This window comes from Xenia sp. Carnegie-2017, unplaced genomic scaffold, assembly GCF_021976095.1.
Source record: "Xenia sp. Carnegie-2017 unplaced genomic scaffold, XeniaSp_v1 HiC_scaffold_2, whole genome shotgun sequence".
Classification (NCBI taxonomy): domain Eukaryota; kingdom Metazoa; phylum Cnidaria; class Anthozoa; order Malacalcyonacea; family Xeniidae; genus Xenia; species Xenia sp. Carnegie-2017.
This window is the reverse complement of record NW_025813482.1, coordinates 6,231,530-6,254,492: the sequence shown is the minus strand read 5'-3', so window position 1 is coordinate 6,254,492 and position 22,963 is coordinate 6,231,530. Positions and strand designations below refer to the sequence as shown.

The 22,963-nt window shown below is 32.2% G+C and overlaps 2 protein-coding genes across 3 annotated transcripts in view; both read right to left on the bottom strand.

Annotated features, from left to right (window-relative positions):
* Positions 1-11,523, bottom strand: part of LOC124440116 — a 32,470-nt gene extending 20,947 nt beyond the window's left edge. The window contains exons 1-16 of one of the 2 annotated variants that reach the window (XM_046990442.1): positions 11,409-11,523; positions 10,945-11,034; positions 8,705-9,142; positions 8,495-8,545; positions 7,687-7,871; positions 6,805-7,021; positions 5,736-6,161; positions 4,035-4,183; positions 3,478-3,621; positions 2,832-2,970; positions 2,481-2,573; positions 1,940-2,167; positions 1,768-1,857; positions 1,225-1,269; positions 534-1,023; positions 62-216 (exon numbers count right to left, since the gene is read on the bottom strand). In XM_046990442.1, the coding sequence (XP_046846398.1) occupies positions 62-216; positions 534-1,023; positions 1,225-1,269; positions 1,768-1,857; positions 1,940-2,167; positions 2,481-2,573; positions 2,832-2,970; positions 3,478-3,621; positions 4,035-4,183; positions 5,736-6,161; positions 6,805-7,021; positions 7,687-7,871; positions 8,495-8,545; positions 8,705-9,142; positions 10,945-10,999 (2,905 nt within the window). In that variant the 5' untranslated portion in view covers positions 11,000-11,034; positions 11,409-11,523. Of the gene's footprint in view, positions 1-61; positions 217-533; positions 1,024-1,224; positions 1,270-1,767; positions 1,858-1,939; positions 2,168-2,480; positions 2,574-2,831; positions 2,971-3,477; positions 3,622-4,034; positions 4,184-5,735; positions 6,162-6,804; positions 7,022-7,686; positions 7,872-8,494; positions 8,546-8,704; positions 9,143-10,944; positions 11,101-11,408 lie in introns of those variants that run through there. The other variant, XM_046990441.1, reaches the window with a different exon arrangement.
* Positions 11,524-12,084: 561 nt separating this feature from the next.
* Positions 12,085-18,628, bottom strand: LOC124440120 (lactadherin-like). Its single transcript, XM_046990449.1, has 14 exons — positions 18,490-18,628; positions 18,280-18,417; positions 18,042-18,172; positions 17,661-17,828; positions 16,997-17,138; positions 16,390-16,532; positions 16,076-16,225; positions 15,646-15,814; positions 14,857-14,892; positions 14,247-14,356; positions 14,086-14,144; positions 13,127-13,266; positions 12,702-12,731; positions 12,085-12,641 (listed from the first exon to the last, which is right to left on the bottom strand). Exons 2-14 carry the CDS (start codon positions 18,308-18,310, stop codon positions 12,454-12,456), a joined length of 1,497 nt encoding a protein of 498 aa, XP_046846405.1. The 5' UTR covers positions 18,311-18,417; positions 18,490-18,628; the 3' UTR covers positions 12,085-12,453.
* Between the last annotated feature and the right edge of the window lie 4,335 nt (positions 18,629-22,963).

Genomic DNA, 22,963 nt, shown 5'->3' with positions numbered 1-22,963 from the left:
TGTAAATCACTACCTTGATTTACAAGGGTAAAAATGAAAAATATATAGTTAAAACCATTACCTGCATTATAAATAAACAAAACGTCGTTCATAGGTAACATTTTGTCCCAAAAAGCAATCATCGCCATCATTATTTTATTACTTTTTAAAGGGGAGCGATAAAGTCCAATCTTGAAGCTGCTTGTGGATTTGTCTGTATTTACGTTTCCTGTGGACCTACGAGATAGTAAAATATATGTTAGGTATAATATATTGTTTTTTGAAATGCTCACAGAAGCATGGCATACACAATAAAACTCACAGTTTTTCCACCATCTCGCATATATTCGTAAATGTATTGTATGGTTTTTTATTTTGTTTTTAACGTTTGACAAAACTTTTGCTGCTTGATTTAGGAAATTAGCTTGCTTTTTTTCGTAAACTTAAGTTTTATACTGGAAATGATGGACTACTATAAATTTTTCTAAGCCAATCAAAGCGCACTATATTTCAACGGAAACGTCGCATGCCATATAACGAAGATCAATAATTACCCAACAGATGGAACAATTTGACCATTCACAAAAATACTCATTCCAGATGACTCATTGAATATCATAACATAATGTCGCCATTCGTTTGCCACAATGGATATGGAACTCTTAAAATAGTTTGATGTTTTAGAGATCACGAAATACATTTCATTTTTTTCAAGGTAAACGCCGAGACCATTGTTTGTCGTTTCGTTTCCGTCGATTGAGTCCAAAATATTTAAACGTCTTGTTGATGAAACTGAACTGTCGTCAAACCAAGCCATAAAAGATAAAGTCAGAGCTAAACAGTAATCAGGATTTCCAAAACATTCCTTATCAAACTTTCCAACATCAATAAAAGATCCTTCACCAGAGAACTGAAGGGCAGAGTTTGGTTTTCCTTTGACGCCAGTTGCAAGCGTAATATTTCCGTTAAGTTCACCAGATCTTGTACCAAGTACAACTTCATCATCAGATAGTGGCCAGTAATACTTGGCACTGCTCATCCATACTATCAAAAAATATCATATAGTTCATTACTTGCAAATATACTTTTTCATAGAAGTTGCTTGAAAACACTCAAAATGGTATTACTTACTGTAATCATAAATTGTTATGTAACATAAAGTTTGTTTACTTAACTTTGTAATAAAAATTCAAATCTAACCAAGTATGTATATAAACACAAAACTTTGTTTAAGCCGAAAGTTACCTCCAGTTGGACCGGATTGGACCACATCTTTTCCAAGACTTCGTTCTAGGTATTATGAAACAGATTTTTATTTTACGACAGCAGCTACTTTTCGCTCAAGTTTTTAGTATTTATATGACCAAATAATTAAAAGTTCAGCAAAAATACATGTTTTTGTGCGAAAACAACACGTTTATTACTTTATATTTATTGCTTCCAACGTGTTCATGCTTTTAAGGCTGTTATATAGTTGAATCTATTGAAAGGACCTAAAATCTAACCCTTTAATGTTATGCAAAGTCATCCAATTAAACAGTTGATTCCTTGTATGACATTGCCATAAAGTTCATAGTTCATATACACTTTGCAGGAATAAAGATTTCACAAATATATTTGCAAGCCTTAATTGAGGCACTTTAAAAACCTTTTGGTTACGCTTTCGTGTTTATATGAAGGCCCCTGTTGGTGATTGTATATATCTCCACAAAAGAATATTTTTTATCATTCCCCTGGTTTTAAATATTTAGTGTTTTGATAATACATGATGATAAAAAATAACATTACCTCCTTTCATGCAGATGAATGGAAAATGATACGCGCAGTCTTCATTTTTAAATGAAAATTTATTCGCTTTCAGTGTGACACATTGTGTTCCTTAAAACAATAAAAGTGAAACGGAATGACTTCAGTAATGTTGAAAAGTATACCTCAAAAATATATACATGTATATACTCACTGGTTGGCTTGTAGAAAACATCATTTGAGGTACCAGAGCCCCAATCCATGTAGCCATTAACATCAGTATTGCTCCAGTAATATGTTTTCTTATAATCAAGTTCATTCAATGCAATCCAGTGATAATCATGAACATATTTTTGGAAAAGTGGTTTCAATTGATAAATATCCTCATTGGAGAATATTGACAGCAAGTCGCCGCCTCTTTCCACACAGGTCGATCGAGCATCTGGACATTAAAATTGCTTCATAATGTAAAAACTGCTTTGTAAGACTAAAAAACATGACCCTGATATATAAAAGAATCGTATTAGGAGCATGCACAAAGCTTGTCACCTCCCCAAACTTATCGAGTGATGATAATACCGAATATCATATGAATACGTTTAAAAGAGATGCCATTAAAGGCGCATGATATTTTAAAAAATGAAGTTTTTAACATGCCGTTTTACCAATCTTATCTGTTTTTATGGCCCAACAAGCATTAAAAACAGGGTAGACAGGCTAGATTCACATATAAATATTTATGCAGCAGTTATTACCTGTCCATGACTTTTGAACGTTGTTAAACTGCAAGCAAAGATTGTCTGGTCCTTTAATCCAGTTTTTCCCCTCACATATTGTTGACTGTGGAACTAGATGTAAAAATGTAATTAATTGTTATATAGATAAGCACTTCAAAAGCCCTCCTATCCATGCTAAATAATACATAAGAAACTATACAGACCGACAAAGAATTATAAAAAAATAAGCATATTTTATGTTTTGGGGATCGAGGTATCGTGAAGCATGGAAAGCATAATTTTGCCTCACAAATTTGCATAACAACTTACTATCAAGATTCCTGAAAATTTATCCTTATGCTCATCTATATATTAATAATATTTAGCTACCTTCTGCACGACAACCAATAAAATCCACTCTTAAACATGGATATGTACTTGCATTCCAGCGTATTGGATATATTCTGACAAACTTTGCAACTAAAGATTTTGTGTTAAGATACTGAAAGCTTTTTGAATTGTATGGCGTCTAAAAATATGAAAAACAGTTGAATGTACATATATTTGATGTTTTAGAAGCTCGTAATCTTAGTTTGTAAATATTAAATTTATTTCTTTTTCATCGTTTGCTTAAACGACTCATATTAAATTTTAATAATTCACACAGTTTTAGTTCGGGTCTCATTAGTGACAAAAAAATTGAGCTAAGTTAAAGTAAAACGTATCTGCAGTAAGCATCAGTTAAACATGCTTAATTTTATTTTATTTGTGAAGTAAGGGAAGAATTTATGCAGTCCATCTTTGTCTTAAGCATGCCACAAAACTCGAATTTTACACAAACGGTTAACCATACCATAAATATTTATATATTGAATGAAAGAAGAAAAAGGATTTTATTAGTAATATAACATGTACGAAATAGAAAACTTGCCAGGCTTTCTTTTCATATTTTGTATTATGATAGAGCCTCCTTAATTTTCTATGTAGATGTTTGGCAGAGGTGATCCTATCTAATATCAGTTAATATAACTTATACCAGTTCTTTTCCTCCAGATGTTTTATAATCTTTGTACGTCTCTCCGTTTATGCTCGTTCTCACTATATATGAAAGAACACTTCCTTCTGTAATTATTTTTCTAACATCGGACAAGTAAAGGAGTTCAACTTGAAGATATTCTTTCTGAAATGTATTAAAAATTTAATGACATTATTTTCAGGAATCTTAGTCGATCCAAAAATGAGTAAACGTGCTTATTAGAGATGATTAACGAGGTCTAGTTGATTAGACATGTTTTATCTATATAGTATCCTAATACAAATTTAATAATGTAAAATCCACAACTACATTTGATTAATACAAAGTTTTCTTTAATTAATATGAAAGTGTTCTGTGCAAACCAATTATTAATCAAAATTTGTAATTTTTGTCTTTGAAAGATAGCGGGTGTATTTATATTCAAACAAAAATTGCTAACGATTTAATGCCAATATTTATGACACGGGTAATATGATAAAAGCCTGAGTTAATTCTTGTTAATCAACAATTGAAGCCATTACTCAATGTCTGTATAATTAAAACTACCAACTTTTTACCTTGTTCTTGATTCCTGGACACCACGAACCACTGTGTCGAAATCTGGCCTGTTTTGGTTCATGCGAAGGCTGAAAACTACTGGCTGTAATTTGACGGTCTGAAATCCTTCCATTCTCCATTCCCAAAGGAACATTACAATACGGTAGATCTAGATTTAAAAAAACATAACAAGTATCTTAAAGCCTATAGTTTTCATTATAGCATATTCTCTCGAGGTTTGATGAACAAAACAAAAAGGATTTTCCCTTCAATTTGCTTTTGTTTCACCTTACGCTTAAGTCAAGTTGTTGTGTTTGCTGCGCTTAAAGCCTGGTTCACACGAGGGAAATAAGGATAAGCACAAGCGTAGACAAAAGATAAAAACAAAGATAATTAACGAAGCATGTGACATAAGCATCGAAATAAGCGCAAGCATAAGGAAAAAAATTAAAGCATAAGCTATAAGAAGAAGAAAAAAGAAGATTTAAAGAAAATTCCAATGTCTTTGTCTTTATAAACCTCTAGAGCAATGGAAACAAAAGTCTCGACGTACGTGCTTATTTTACTCGTGAAAACCAGGCTTTATGGTTATACTTATGTTGATGATTGTGTCAGAGGGTCCATTTCCTATTTTCTTTTGTCTTTGCTTGTCCTTACGCTTAAATCGTAGTGAAAACCAAGCTTAAACAAACTGACATCTAAGACAACTTATTCCGTACTACCTAACATGTCATGAGTTAACCATTTTCCTTTCAATGATTATAAGATTGTCAGATTGGAATTACTCGTTGAATTTCTGTGCATTGAAATCGAAACGAATTCTTGACTTGCAATTCAGCCATTTTTGTGGTATGATACAAAAGAATATTTTATCAGTGCTATTGTTGGCACCAGCCGACGTGGCGAGCAACATTGTTTGGTAAATCTCAAGAGAACGGTTGCAAGTCAAGAATAGAACATTAAAGTTTCTCAGCTAAAGTTATCAAAGTTTTATTTTTACATCACTGTAGCTAATTAATCCTATAAGATCTGTCAATTACTATAGTTTATGCACCAATCAACACTATGATCAATTGTAGTGATCATACCACGTGAGTTTGGTTTACCAAAAATTGAGTTTCTTTGAACAATGTAATTGTATAATCTATATCAATATAATTGATCATATCAATCAAGGCTGGTCATTTTATAAAGAGATTCAAAATTGAGATTTGATCAATAAATGAAACGCGTCAAGTTACTTGCAAAAAAAGAATGCAATACATCCAAAAAGCAGATCTTCATAAAAAAATGAACATATTAAATACACAGAATGCAAATGAATAATGAAAAACTACCTGATTAGGAGGAATACTTATTGAAAAGACATATTTTGTAAATCAGTCAATTTCGTAAAGATGAAATAAAACAACATTACAAAAATATAAAAAGACAGTGAAAGATTATTGCTTGGGAGTTGAGCCTTTAGCAACAGCAATAAAGTTAGTCTGATTTTTACTCTAGCTATGCAAACATCTTCATGTTCACGCACGTATGTAAAATCAAAACATCTAAAGGAATCAGATTTGGTATTGAAACAAAATTTATACACGTTGTAACAGTAATTCTGGAAGCTGGCTACACTAATGACGAGTACAAGTATTTAGGCATTGGAGTCAAATTTCTCGTGAAATTGACGAAAAGAAGAATATTTTATCACAGAAAAATGATGAATTGCTTACCTCTATGTCTCATACAAATATAGTTTTGAAGTTGTGAGCAGTTTTGAACCGTCCATGCAGCATCTACTCTAAGTCCCATAATTGCCACACAATCCAATTCTTCTTTGTTTTCAACTGGTTTTCCATTCGTCCAAATCTTGAAATCATTGACATCCAAAATCGACTTATCGCTAGTCCATTCAAAAACATTCTCTCTCTTTATATCATTAAGACCAATCCAAACATTTGAACTGCTATAAACGTGCACCATTCCTTGTATAAAATCGTGTTCACTTTGACTGCTTATTTTAACGAGAGAAGAGAAATGATCGACTGCATTACATGAAGTTTCCGCGTCAAACCACGTCATTTTCTGTGATGGAAACATGTTAAACTGATAACAAATATCATTGTGAGGGATCCAACCATCAGGACATATGTTGCGACCTAAGAATAGGAATGTCGTAGCTATTATTGATTTTCAACCAATCTTTTTCAATTTTTATTAAACAATAAAATTCTCCCAGGTCGGCTGAACTCCACCATAGCATTGACAAAATATTCTTTCGTATCAGACCTCCAACATGGCTGACGTGAAAAACATCAAAAGGCAAGTATTTCTGGATCACGCAAAGTCGCAAAAACATTTGTATACAAACAAAGTTATCAAAACTATCAAAGTTATCAAAGTTATCAAAGTTATCAAAACTGTATACAATCAAAGTTACAAACAAAGTATACAACTTTGTTTACAACTTTGTTTACAAAGTATACAACTTTGTTTACAACTTTGTATACAAACAAAGTTATCAAAACTATCTTGGATGAACGACACCCCAATTCCAATCATAGATACGTATAATCGCAGCAAACGAAACTATGCCTAGCTTTGTTTATGAAGAATGCAATAATAATAAAGTGAATATTTGCAAAAATCACGTTTTTAGTTTCAACAAAACTTCAAAGATCAAGTCGTTGTCAATGATCACGGTTTTCTAACAAATCATTAAATTAAATTTTTTTAGCTACTAATCGTCATGTAAAACAAACAATTTTTTTTCAAACAAAATCAACAGTTTTTTCCTCCAACCTTCTTCTTTTTCACAAATATAAGACTTCGTTCCATGACAATTTGCATCATTCCATAAGCCGGGTTGAAAAAACCCGTCCATCTCAACACAAAGTTGTGTTCCCAAACCATTTGGTTGACCGGGTTGCCAGTTTGTAAAGGAAGACATGTCGTTAGGTAAAAATTCCCACAGCCAAGGAGAAGTTTTATTATGTTTCGTTAAACCAATCCAGAAAGACTACAAAAATTTTGGAAAGTCTATAGAAATATTTACATTTCGAATTGAAAACCAATACCAAAATACGTTTGAAATACGTCCCCGCTCGTGTAAAGCAAATGTAAATGCGATAAAATTATGAAAAAAATATGATGATGAAAAATCCAAGTAGAAAAATTCCGAAATAGCCCTAATGATTTTTTTAAATTTTTTCATTCAGTATTAATAAAAATGAGTTTTTCATTCATTATATCCTGTGGGTTAACTCATCCCTGTCTTTAAGCTTTTTTTATGAAATAAAATGAATGTTGACTTTTGCGGTGTTAGCACAGATATTTTTAAAAGTTTAATCACCTCTAGAACTCTCAAAGTCCCCGTAAGGTTGGTTTATTGAGGGGTTATATGAGCTATATGTGTTATTTGTCATCTTGTACGTGTTAGATATATGCTATTTGATACGTCATACGACATGTCATATATGTTATATGTGTTTAATAATACGTTAAAAAGCTAGACCAATATTTGTATTCAGAAACTGAAATGTGTATCATGACTACAATCAGAAAGTCAAAACAACGCATGTTCATGACATAAAGATGACTTTTCATGATTATAAAACAGTAATTAAATAAATCATTCACAAGCATTTAAACATTACTATATAAAGCATGAAAAAGAAATATCACCGTTTTTTTTGCCCGCGCCATGAAAGCCAAGAAATGTTGTTCGTCTGCGTTCTCTATTTTAACAAGATGCCCTCCACTATAATCGCATGCATCTTTTGCCCCCTTCCACATCCTTTTTGCTTCAAAAAATCTGTAGCAAGATCGATTATATGCTATCCATTCAACATCACACGAGAGAGAGTCACCTTTCAAGAAAAACCGAGAAAAACAGATTTTCTATGTATTCAAAAGTTTTCCATAACTAATGTAAATAAGTGTTGCAGGAAACAAAGTTGCACGAGGCAGTAGCGGAGCCTGAAAAAATCAAAGTGGCTACGGCACAGCAGACGTGACACATAAAAATGAAGTAAATGGTTTGAACCCGGGAGTATCGTTACATGTTTGTAGATGCAGGTTGGTATAGTCCTGAGAAGGACTGTTTTTGTTGTTGTTGACTGACGTTTCGACAACCTTAACTGTAGTCATCTTCAGAGTCAAAAAAAAAAATATATTGACTACTACTCTGAAGATGATTACCGCTAAGGTTGTCGAAACGTCAGTCAACAACAAAAAAACAGTCCTTCTCAGGACTATACCAACCCAACCTGGACGATCTAAATCTACAAACATGTAACATAAAAATGAAGATAGTGATTATTCAATATGACGTCACTGGTTGTATAAATTAGGACATCGAAAGACCTGTTATGAAACGATATAAAAACGTTTTCTCACATGTAATTGTACAAGGTGTATTAAGAACTACATGTTGGGCTGTCATAATCATAATGAAACTTAAAAACCTATAAAAATTTTATAGAATACCTACTTTTAGTGGGTGATATGGTTCCAAGTGTTGGAGTCGTTGGACGAGGAAGACCTGCATGAAAAATATTTCAAGCAAAATAAAATTACCATCGCTTTTATATGATGGTATTTACATCAGATGTAAATACCATCGCTTTTTTATGCTAGTATTCAAATCTTGCTATACTTCTCAAACAGAGAAATGACTAAAGAATATGCTCATAATAACTACCTTTACTTCTTTTGCAAATGTAAGCAAACTTGTCTGAGCATTTACAATCCCTCCAATTTTTCGTTTTACCATGATATATAGCACAATTCTCATTGGTCTGGTTGTTATTTGGCTCTCCTGGTTTCCACAGCTTCAGTTCGGTAAAATTATTTCCATCACTCCATTCCCATCCATCTTTTGGATTGCTAGTTGTCTTGTTACGGAACAAACCAATCCAATACAGGGCTGACCAACGGTCTCCATATTTAAATGTATTATTGTACAGAAAATCCATTTCAGTCGAGTTAAGAATCGAGACTAAATCTGCACCATAGCCTAAACAGTGTGATCTAGCGTTTTCCCATGTTTTCTGGCGGAATTGAAAAGTTGGTAACGCAAACAAGTAGCACGAATTTCCAAATTTTTTCCATCCTTTCGGGCATTCTTGACTCGTAGCCACTGACAAAAAAAAAGGAAAAATATCGATTTGCATATAGCTTATATCATTTAAATGTCTTAGTAAATTGAGAGTGTTTTTGCAGTATGTAAAACTTGCTAAAACAGGAGAGGTTCATGATTTTTGCAATCGATTTCAAACCTAATAGTTAAAGAAACAGAACGCGAACAAAGTCACGCATTTAATTAAAATGAGAAGCATAACTTCATTGTGGTAGTGAGACTAGCTGGAAAACGCTTTTTTGCGTTGATCGATAACTGGAAAAACAACTAATCAACTTAATTGTTTAAGAATTTTAACAAAATTAGGACACCTTAAACCTTGCTACCAATTCCAGAGACACATGGAAGTGTAAACAAAGGCAGCTAAAAATTATGCTTTCAAGTAGCAAACAAATCATGATCGCCATCTTTTTATTTCTTACATAACATTACGTAAACACTTTTGCTCAAGTGCATGTGTCTAAAAAGTGAGCATTGCAAATCAATCTACAGCGGCTAAACATGCTTATATGAATATATGTCCCCTCAATTCTGGAGTTTGCATAAACTCAGTCTACATCATTTCAAATCTATATTTCTTCAAAAATTTTAAACTTGTTAAATTTTTTGCCATAGAGCGTTTTGAACAAAGCTCATCACTATTTCATCTTTTGAGCGTAAACATGCAATTATAAATCTTTTAATGCAATTAAAGGACTTGTATGACATCCGCGTTATTGCTTAAGGCGAATAAGAAAATAATGTCAAAATGATAGTTGGGGGTAAATCCATCCTTCACGCAAACTCTTACACTCATACAGACACTGCTGGCTTTCACCTTTTTAACTCTTTTATTCATAGTAAGTTTGAAATTAAACATACAAAAAATAATTTAACTTCCATGTTCATCATTTTTTGGGGGATTCATTTGAAGATAGCTGTCCTATATATCGAAAATAGTCGATTAGCGTAATTATTTTGGATGAAGTATAGCTACTTTCTTTATCCGTACATTATGTTGATAAGGATAATCATTATTTATAATCGTATAATTGGTAATTTTAGACACAACCTAAAAATAGTATAATGATAGACAAATTTATATGACAATACACATGAACAAATGAATATACAAATTTCCAACAGATGTGTATAAATGCATTACTGTGATCACCTCCTAAAGAGTGTTGAAATTTGTAATATTCTTCTCACGTCATTATCATTTACATTCTGCAACAACTAATACTATAATGGACAAAAACAATTTTGACTTATGAGCAAGTGTTTCAAAATTTTACTCAGAATAAACTTTCGTTGATTTACCCTACTTCAAATACTCTTGTTATTTTACCCCACAGGACGTTTATTTTCAACTAAAATATTTGCTAAATATACACTTATGGGAAATAATATTAGAAAAGTATTTTTATGCTCAAAAAATGTTACAAAGCATGAAATACAGTAGAATGAGCATAATTAGTAATTGAATGTTATATAACAGCAGCAAAAAAGCGTCATTATTGTAATTCTGATGGCACAATACTTTGAGTGAAAATTGACCTTTAACTTCACAATGTTTACGCGAAACAATATTTATTCCTATTCGTAGTAAATAGGTGGACAATTTTGTACATGATCATTCGGGAAGCTCGTTTATCATGCACATGCGGATAACTTTTGCACAATTTTGCTTTTAGTCATGCATTATAGTGAATAGATAAAACTTTTGTTTTACTTCATTGTGTAAATTTGTTGATGAACACGCTCGAGTTTCGTACATTGCTAAATGTCTAAGAAAGACGCATTTTATTGTACTAACTTACCAACGAATGCATAGGTCAATAGAGAAATGGCAATCCATACTTTAGGAAACGTCATTTACAAAATGTTTTTCTTCCACATTAAGTACTCGTCTTTCCACGATAACACACGAACACAAAATGAAATGAAATAAGATACGCAGGAGTGCTCATTCGACTAATCAAATCATGGAGGCAATATGCAATATGCTTGTTGTGATGTCAAATGTGTACTACATGGTGAATTAGGTATAAATTTACTACCATAGGGACCAGCGTTTCGTATAGTTTTGCAAAGTTTAACAATGACATAGGACAGTAGTAAAATTGTATTCGTTGAATTATTAATGGCGGAATAGAAAATTGTTTCCCCTTTAATAATAAAGTTATAGGCGTCTATTCTTCTGGTAATTGATGACAAATCCAATAAACATAATCTTAGGATATCAGATTACCATCCCATGCAAAAGACAAGACAAAGGATTTACCTTACTGGAAAAGCAGGACCGCTTTTAATGGAGAAAAGACTTCCAGCTACGCCAAAGTATAGAAAATAAACATTAGATTCACTTCGCTCTGCAACTTGCTGTATATTTGATTAAATTACTGGCCGCGGTTAGCCAGCTCAGCGCTCCTATTGGTCAGAAAATGCATAAAGTTTATTGGCCGCTACTATTTGGTAATTCAATGTTAGTTTCGATTGGTCATAAGCAAACTAGTAGCGCCACTACTAAAGTTAGCATCAACTTATACATAAATATATATATATAAGGGTTTAGCAAAAGAATTTACGGAATGATATGAATGAATTGATGATTCCATGATGAAATACTGTCGTCGCAATTCGCAATTGCGTGGGTATAAGGAGCTTATACGACCATCCCTTCTAGGAAATGTGGCGTTCAAAGAATGTTCGCCAACATCTTATATATGGCAGCAGCGAGCTTAAGTTTCAAGCATCTCAAAATTTTTTTCTTTCACAATGCATACAAAATTGGACGTTTGAAATGGGTCTTAGGTGCAGAAACAGAAATTGATTTTGAAGTAATTATTGAGACTTTTGAGTTGTAGTTCCACAAACAGGAAGGGGATTTCTTAAAATTTTAATGTCTTAAGCTTTATTTCTCACGAACTATTCGATTAAGTGAAAAAATATTGTGGAACTTTTTTATCATCTTTTTAGACTTTATTCAGTAAAATCCATTTAAACTCCAGCACTTAAATTTTTTGTCGTTGTTTTTGTTTGGTTTAATGTTGTAAGTACTAAACACGTATTGTCATTTTGTAAAGTAATTGTAAGCCAATCCTGAATAGTTCATTCTTTAACAGGATCAAGTAACTTTTCAACAGAAGGTGCCAAGTGATTGGTTAGCAAAAATAAGTGCTTTTCATTTGAATATCGATAAGAAAAGAGTATATAGCTCTTGAGAGCCTAATATGTAAGTTTTAATCCCTTGCTCCAAATGTTCAAGTCAATTTATGGTTTCCTGTATGTCGAACGAGCATGTCTTCTAAGAAATGTCTCCAAAGCATTTAATCATCCATATCACAAGCTTTCGATGAAAAAGAAACTGGGTTATCAAAATGTTTTGGTGCAAAAAAAGTGTTTTGCTTTCGACGTCGATACACAAAGAATGCAAGAGCAGAGATTAACGCCACAGCAAGAAGTAAAATGAGCACGATTAAAGCAATAATACCTCCAGACAAACGAGAATCTGACTCTATAAGATGAAAAATCTCGTTAAAAAAGTTGCAAAATCTGTAAATTTTAGGTCTCTTACCTGTTCTAGCAGAAGATTCTGGGGTTTTTACTACAAGAAAGAAATTTTAAATTTTATTATGAGTAGAAATCTTCTGATTTGGCGTCGTGATTTTTAAAGACAATCTGATATAGCTATGAATGCGTAAAAATTAAATATTATAATAATTTAAAGCTCTAAAGCATTTATGCCTTTTTAGTAAAACCTTGTTTACACATGTTTGACAATTTTTAGCTATATGACAACTTTCATTTACTCTACAGAACGAGAGAAATTTGAAAATTTTTCTGTAACAAATGTATTTTTTGAAAAGCTGGCAAGTGAGATTTTATGCCAAATAAAAATTGCTGAATAAAAGTTGCTAGTGTAAACGAGGCTTAAACATTATTTTAATGCATACTTGCTTCAGTAAATGTTATAGCTAATGGAACGATCCAAACACATACCATTAAAGAATTTTGGATCCACCCTAAGGCTACCAATTTTTCCTTTATGAACGGCACTTTCCAATAGTGATGTAGCATTATCACCTTGAACAAAGATTGGGTTGAACACCAATTCAATTGTTGCTACAACACTTCCTTTGCTAAAATAGAAAAAAGAGATATTACAATTTGAAAGTGAGCAACGCTTTCATCATACTCAGACGTTTACAGCGAATGATTAATTGTATAATCGAGCTAATTATCACGAAAAGCAACATAAAATACGGGAAGGCAAGTCCAGTAAAGGATAAACAACATTATTCTTATTCTAGACATTAGCTAAAAAGACAAGTTTTTTATTTATTGCAGTAGAGAAATTTCATTGACACAATAACCTTCAATTATTTATAATGTTTGTTTGTGCAGATCCATATCATTTATATATCAGAAAAAACATGAAAAACCAATGGATATAACAAAGTTTCACGAGTGACAAGCTCGTCACTTGACATGTTCATGACAAAAAAAAATAGCTACATAGTTTTTCGATTGTTTTGTAAATAACATCAAAAATGACCAAAATACTCTTCACTTTACTTGTGTTGGTTTACTTCTTTTTAAAATATTAAAATATTTGACTTCGTTCAATCATGCTAATGATGTCATTATGACGTCATTTCAATTTTCATCGACTTCTTGCAGCAAAATATGCAAGTTTGTACCGTTATACACAATTTTCAATACCTTTCTACACTTGATTTGTTCATGAGTAAATATTTTTATCAAAATGAAAAATGATGCACTCTGAAATTTTACTAAACATTTATTCGGGTCTTTCCATAGCAATTATAAAACATTTTGCCATAATCACTAAAAATGTTTCTCATTTCAACAAATAAATAATGACTCTGACAATATGTATATAGTATGATGAGCATAAATCAATCTTAAAAAACCCAAATTTATGCATTGTAACATACATAAATTTTAGGACTTTGGCATTCCGAAATGATTCACTTTCTGTAAAAACACTTTCAATCTAAAACAACAGAGAATATGTTTAATGGGACTAATCAATACAAAAAAAATAACCAAACTTAACTTTAAATAATTATAAATTATAGCTAATTGGATTTCTTACCGCTTTTATAATTAATTTGCTTGTTTCAATAAACTCTTCCGACTTTGGATCACTCAATTTATCATTCCATATCAAACTGGTAAAACGTAATGATACATTGACAACTTTTTCTGTAAAAATAAGTTAATTATCTTTGTAAAAATGATTGGAAAAAATTAGAGCGAATTCTGAATGAAACTGCTAAAAAGTACGAAATTCAACCAGCAATTGCAATGTGTACACAAATCTGGTAAAAAATCTTTTTCATGCAAAAGAGTTGCGCTTGTCATTCAAATTATTTCTAATTTAGTAAGTACTCGTTGTAAGTATTCCATAAAAAATATAGACATAAAAAATGAGCCGCTGGCACAGTTCTGATGTCATGATACTCGATCTAAAAAAGTGCTACAAAAGTGTCATGTTAAGGCTTGCATATGGTGTTAAAAAGATGTAGTTTGAAGTCACAGTCACATAAATAAAGGTGCGATGTTGCAATTCGAGCTTAGCAAGCAACATTGTACATTATAAATGTTGTTAATCATTGATATTGAAAAATCAAGCCATACAAAATCTTATTGCATGAATCAACTTCTGTGGATATAAATGGAGAGAAGCAAACGGTTTAACTCACGTGTCGTAGGGGGAGTGGTGGGAAGAATTTCAACGCCTAAATTTTAAAGAAAACAAAATGCAAAAGTTATTCAATGGTACAGTTAACAAATTAAAAGAAAGCATTGTCTAAAAACACAGCATTGCAAAGACAGTTTACAAATTACAAAGGAAAAATACTACGATTTGAATTATGAATCATAAATGAAATATTTGTTCAACAACATTTGAGATTCTTGAAACTGGCATCATGTAGATGTGTAATAAAAAACCTTTTCCCAGTGTTTTCAGCCATAATGCAGGATATGTAATAGCTTTAACAAACCTGGCAGCCATAAAGCTCTACTCTTATACAAAAATATTAACGAACCTGATAGGCAGCCATAAAGCTCTACTCTTATACAAAAATATTAACGAACCTGATAGGCAGCCATAAAGCTCTACTCTTATACAAAAATATTAACGAACCTGATAGGCAGCCATAAAGCTCTACTCTTATACAAAAATATTAACAAACCTGATAGGCAGCCATAAAGCTGTACTCTTATACAAAAATATTAACAAACCTGATAGGCAGCCATAAAGCTCTACTCTTATACAAAAATATTAACGAACCTGATAGGCAGCCATAAAGCTCTACTCTTATACAAAAATATTAACAAACCTGATAGGCAGCCATAAAGCTGTACTCTTATACAAAAATATTAACAAACCTGATAGGCAGTCATAAAGCTGTACTCTTATACAAAAATATTAACAAACCTGATAGGCAGCCATAAAGCTCTACTCTTATACAAAAATATGAACAAACCTGATAGGCAGCCATAAAGCTCTACTCTTATACATGCTGATGACCCATCATTTGTTTGCGGATAAATTCGTATGGCTTTTGTCCTCAAACCGCTTCTTTGCCGCATAAAGTCCGTAATATCATGAATCATGGGCCTTGACGGATCATTTTCATTTATGGCGACGAAAATCTGAATGTAATTGATTCATACATCAAAATTGTAAAAATACTATCCGCAAAGCCAGAGCATTTTTGGAGGTTTGTATAATGACAACTTTATTATTTACTAAACATTTGCAAAAATTCTTGTAGTAAATTTGCCTCCAAGTATCTTGAAACCAAACATTGTCCAGGCTAGAACATAACATATTCTCTCTCACAAACGAAGGTAGCGCAAATAAAAAAAATATTCCCTTAAAATACAATGATAAAAACGCACTTGTTAATTTACCTTTGCTTTACCTCTTGGTCCATAAACAAAATAACTCCCTCCTTTCCGTACTTTCAAAGTATATTGTGACAGTCCACTTTCATTGTGATAACCAACTGGGCTTGGCAATGTCGCTATCTTGTATAAAATATAAGGCTCGCCAAATTTGATCTAGAAAAAACAGCACGAAATCCGAAATTTACATTTGAGTTGATTTTGTCCGTTGTACAAAACTGACAGAGACCACAACACAAAGAATTTTAGCTACAAAGTTTTATGATAAAATATCACTCATTCCAGTTTTCACATTTTCCCTAAGGAAACTACGTAGCTACCTGAAGATATTCATTTGGAGTGTTCCCCGTGCACCAAGCTTTACCAGTATTGAATAAAGCATACTCAGGATGAGAATTTTGAACTGAAGAGTCAAATTGAGGATTCACAGCTCTACCAGATGCCAGTAAGGGTTTACTGCAATCTAAAAAACATTTTATAAAAAGCGTTAGATGCACAAAGTTGATCAAAAGGAGTCTTATCCACTAACTAGTGATGCTTTCATTATATACCACAAATCTCATTTTTTTATTTATTTGTTTTCTTTTAATCATTGATATCATTACCAGGCTGCTTTATTTGGTTTTACAATTGATAGCTAGATTCAAATTAAGAAAAAATACAAATAACGTGCTTAAAAAATACGCGAGTTTTTTATATATATCTATTAGTTATCATTAATAGTTACATACAGACTTTTCCATAGTTAAATGAATAAGAAAAGTCTAGACTGTTTTTTGTCGGAGTTGGTAAATACAATAAAACTTAGTTAAAAATTAAATACGTAATTTACATGTTCCGTGAACTCTTTTTAATACCCCCCCCTCTGAAAAATAGTTTCCATCTACATCTCTCAGCCCTTCAATAAATTATACATATTTAACTCACCTGCGTAACATCCAAGTAAAGAAATTCTCATACATATATTATGTTTCCATGAGACAGGTAAAACTCTAACATATGTTGCTTCAATTTCATTTGCCAAAGTATGTCGAACTGGACTGTTGGCGTCGTTGTTTCCTTGAAATATCTATCATGTACCATGATTGGAGAAATTTACATAGTAATTATGCACGAACAAGACGCCTGTTAGGCGTTCACTTCGTTCACTTGTCGAGAACAGTGTTTGGTTATTTTTGCGTATGATAACAGTTGCCAAATATCACAACAAAATTAACGTCAATGCAATCTCACATAGCTTTGACAATAAATTATGTTTATCATGTTTCATTTGACGTTTCCTTAGTGACAATCACGCGTAAAACGATTGAAAAAAAATTTTGAATTGTTTCAAGGACTTATTAATCAGGTGTCAGTCACGCGTGATTTATACAATCTCTTACATTTGACAGCTCAAGTAATTAGTAAATAATTACAAATGGGCATTGTAAGATTACAAGGCAAACATACTTTGAAATTTCAAATTCATTGATAACGACTGCCCAACGACAATTTGAGAACATCCATTGATTGTAAAATTTTCAATAACAAAGTGACTTGTTCATAAGTTCACAAAAATCTATAAGAGATAAAACCAAATTGCGTCACTTACCCTAGTTGTTCCATGTTGTACATAATTGCTCCAATTTTCTCCATCGTCGCTGAACTGCATGTAATATGATTTCACATAACTTTTTCTCCTGTCACCAAATGTTAGAATTGTTGAAACTTTGCTTTCTCTTGGAAATTTGAACTGAATCCATTGTTTTTTGTCGTTTTTCTACACATATAGAACGTAATTTATAATAAATATGTAAAGCAAACTAAATGACTATGTTTGAAAAACCGTCTTATTATTTCAACGTGGAAGCCCATTATGAAAAATCATCATGAGTTAGTATGTACACGATAGAAACATGTAAATGGCTACAAACTGTTCATTTCATTAAATTTGTACTTTTTCATCTTCAACAATATGCCTAAATATTCATACCACTGAACACCAAGCATGACCTTCTATTGCAGTCTGTTTTGGCTCATATTTTGGATATTTTGCTGATGAAGCAGATATCATATAATCTTTTATTCTTGATGGGCTTGAAAAAAACAGCTGCCTTTGACATACTAAACAAGTACAGTAAGTTAGTTTGATAGAAAAAATTTTTAATAATTTTTTTCAATACATGATGAAGTAAAATGAACAACAGTAAATCAAGTTGAACTTCTCCTACCGTAAGAACATCCGTGTAGTTTTACTTTCATGCAAATGTCTCTCCAGACCACGTGACAGGAGTGATTTTTAATCCATCAGCTTTGAATGGAAATTTAAATTCTTTTTTCGATGGATTTGGTGAAAACAATTGGATCAGCTGAAATAAGCAGTTGTTTTATGCATTGCGCTTTCAACTTTCTGATAACACACACATAGAAATTGAACTTACAGCTTGAAAGTTTTTTAAAGGATAGTACACACGCCAATGTTCATCATGTTCATACTCCAAGCGAAATTCTTTGACGAACTTATTTTTAAATCCTGCGACAGTAATACCGGTCACCTGGTATAAATTATTCAAATCGATCTACAAGAAAAAAGAAGCTGAATTTTCATATCCTCCGTAAAGGAGTTGAAGTTGTGTTCTTAAATCAAAAGCCTCGCAGAACTAAAATGATGACGTAAGTTTTGGCAGAACTAAAATGATGACGTAATTCGACAACTTCATTTAGTGTTCTTTACGATCACTTCTTATTTTAAATAACGACTCCTTCAAGAATGAATTGTGGTATGAGCATTTTCCTCAATTTCTCGTAATTAAGGGTAAAATAAACTCTGATAACAATTTTTTTCGTCAAGACATTTTGTTAAATCAAGATAGTTGGCAGTAGGAATCAATATTAGAGTATTCAGTAATCAACGAAACAAAGAGCAGTACTTTGTATTTCTTTAGAGTGCTCGTTCATAAATTCCCAAAATTCTCTATAGCTTAATTCATCAAATAATGGCTTCATTAAATGATGACAATTGATTTAATGATTTCCAAAAAACTGTTTAGAAATCTCATTGATCCTTGATTTATACATTTATTTGCATTTATTTTGATCATATCCATTAATTACATCATGCAACATGTGTCACCTTGAATGTTTCAAAAACCATATTGTTTAATAATCATTGAAAAATGAAAATGTATTATTTGCATGTATAAATTACTTAAAACAGATGAATTGTGGTAATAATAAAACAATGAAGGGTAACATTTAACAAATATGAATATTATTTAAAGTAATTTTACAAAAAAATTACCATGATTTTGGAATTTCCACTTGTGTTGTTAGTACACCAAGTATGACCATCATTTTCATTAGTAAAAATTGCCTTGTCAGCACCCATTGTGGTGGAATTACGAGTATCTGTTACAGTGACCATCGAGGTATCGATGGGAATATCTCCAGAACATTCTGAAATGTAAAAGGAGTCATTGAAATTTAAAAGGTAATTTGGACATAAAAATTATTGTGATCATTGAAGGGATATGTAAATAACACAATGAAAAAGGGGAATGTTACAACTTTCATTACATATTCTCACAAAATTATATTTAGTGTGTTACAATGGTTATGATTTGCTAATTCATATGTCATTTCTAGAATCGTTCGTAAGCGCGATTACCGGAGCCCGAGGTCTTTACGGAGAAATATCGGACCGAAGTTTTTGTACAGACCGAGTACGATATTCTTTAAAAAGGACTGAGGAAGCAAGGTAAATAAAAGGTTTATTGTATGGAATTATTTGACCTGAAACGAAGCTTTCTTTCTTTTCTCATCCTTGCTGTTTTCCAAAAACTGGCTTTCACTTGTCTACAGTTTTCGTCAGTAAAACATAAATCGTTTGAAATTGTGTCGTCTGGATAACTAATCTCACCATTCGAGTTTTGTTCCTTTGACGCACATTCGTGCCTGATTTTTTCTTCTTTATTTTTATGTTTTTACAAAACGCGTTCACGAAGTTTGTTTACATTTATTACGCGTAATGGACCGGCAAAAATGTTTCTGAGCCAATCAAAGCGCGTTATTTCACCAGAAGTGACGCTTGCCACATAATAATTGGATTTAATAATGCAACACGTTCGAAACAAAATGTTGAAAAATAAAACTTTCAATCGACTCTTTTTTTGCAATTGCATCATGCTGACGGCATTTAGAAACAATGATGCCCAACAAATTCTACTATTAGGCCTACCTAATTTTTTTTTGCACATAAAGTGGCGACGATAATAGCATCTCAGGTCGTTCCACTGACCAGATCTTGTCTGCATTTCCACACAATTTTCGGATTGTGAGTAATCATTTGGTTCGTTATACATCCAGTTAATGTAATCTAACGGAGTGTTATCAATCCATTCGTAGCCTCGTTCTACTGCACGGTCATTTAAACCTTCAAAAAAGCACTAACAACATTGTACAGCAAAGAACAAATCATGAATTAGATATAAAAGTAGAAATAAACATGATATATTTCTTATAAAAACGTTGCCTTTGGAGTAAAACCTAATTCTTAAGGCTCACCCTTTCCCCAAACAACTGGCTTCGTGGCAAATTTTGCTTTGAGAATTGACAAAAATATAAAACCAAAATAAAATTTTAACAATGTTAACATCAGTATTTAAGAATATTACTCATCAAAAGTTCATATTTTTTGCAAAATTTAATCGGATAGTAAGTTGAAAACTTGCGCATTTCAATGCTTAAAATGAAATGAGTACCAACCAAGTGTAAATTCGAAAATATATACTTGCTTTTTCCATAGTAAAACAGTAACGAAATGAAACAAAATAAAATAAAACTGTTTTATCGTTCAAGCAGCTTGTAATAAACCTTGGTAATGTTTAACTTCAATTCATTTTCCTACCTGTCCAGATCATTCGGGGATGCACACTCTGAAAAAAGTAAATCAAAAAATCTTGTTCTCTGTCATCGTGTATGCTAATGAGGTTGGCGCTGTATTTAGAACAGGTAAACTGGGCTTGTGACCAGGAGAGATATCTTGCAAAATATTTATAGCAATGTTTATAGTAGAATTTCCACCCATCAGGACATGTTCCATTTACTAAACAAAAAAAAACAAGAGAAGTTACAACATCATTAAAGTTTCAATTAACGTTTTATCACATTTTATTTCTCATAAAATTTGTTGCCCCAAAATTGTGACTGTAATAAGAGTAGAAGTCTTTAAAAAAGTATCAGGGAGATTGTGATATTTTGTCTCGTCTACTCTACGCAAGTATCGTCTACTAAAGTATGCGTTTGTGCATTGAAAATAGTTGAATTCGTATCAGACACAAAAAAGATAATTCATGCATGATTTTTTCTCCAAATTGCACTGAAAACCATAAAGCTAAAATAATTTTTTGGCCACAATGTCACGGTGACATAATTGGCAAGTTACTAAACTATTTTTCTGAAAAATGTGTAGTTTCTATAAAAGCAATTTTAGGCACGTGTTCTTTGTTTTAAAATGGTTTTCAAACAATGTCTTGAGATTGACGTACTTTTCGATAACGTGAATTATGCCGCTGTTATATCATTCATTAAAAAATAATTCATGGAAAAAAATGACTTATCGCTTTCTCTGTACATTAAAATGTCAAGTTCAACGCCACGGCTACACTTTCTCGTTGTAGGCACGCTTTGACAAAAATCTATGAAAAATTTTTAAACATGAACTAACTGCACGTGTGATCCCGTAGACTAACAAAACACGAATTAACTGCACGTGTGATCCACGTAGATTGACAAAACACGAACTAACTGCACGTGTGATCCACGTAGATTGACAAAACACGAACTAACTGCACGTGTGATCCACGTAGATTGACAAAATACGAACTAACTGCACGTGTGACCCACGTAGACGGACAAAACACGAAGAGACTGCGGAAGCATACGACAGATACATTCTACTAACACAAATTCAAAACTCCAAACCTAGCAAGCTCGGCAAAAGTACGATAATATTCAAAGCATTTATGAGAAAAATTCCGCCATATTCAACTTTCGAAAGTAAATATTTTACAGAATAACTTGCACTGCTGTTTGTTGGCAGTTCGTTGATTTATACTTACTTGGAACAGTAACTTTCGGATCCCCTGAAAATAATAGAAATTTAAATTGAAATTCACACAAATTTCAAATAAAACGCACAAAAGGGTTAAAAAATGAGCTCTCTGCGTTGTCTGAGCCTCTAGACTGCATGAATCTTTTCATGCTTATAAAAAAACAACAGCAGCAGCAATAACAACTACCAAAATACGTGTGATAAAAATCAATGCCCAACATAAAGTTCTGATTAGAGCCATAGAAATAGACCAAAAAAAAACAAATTAATAAATAGGACGTTAAGACAAGGTATTATATTTACAAAAAGGTGTTAAATTACTACTAAAGGAAGCGGTGTCGAATGGATACATGATAAGGAAGTTTGGAAGTGAAATGAAGAGAAATTAGCACCTAGTAATTTAACACCTTTTTGTAAATATAATACCTAACGTCTTAACGTCCTATTTATTATTTGTCTGAAGATGTCTAGAGTAAAGACGAAACGTCACAATAAATTTAAATTTCACAGTTTGTTTTTTTTTGGTCTATTTCTATGGCTCTAATCAGAACTTTATGTTGGGCATTGATTTTTATCACACGTATTCGATTTCCGCTCGGCAAGTCTCTCGCTACAACTACCACAATAACTGCAACAGCAAGAAAAACAACAAGGACGACAATAACAACAATAACAACATATGAAAACTTCTACCGACAAATTTATAAAGTAAAAGTTACATGATATAATAATTAAGAAAATTAATGAGAAAAAAGTTTTATTGACATGGTAAATGTTTTCACATGGGTGCACGAGAAACTTAC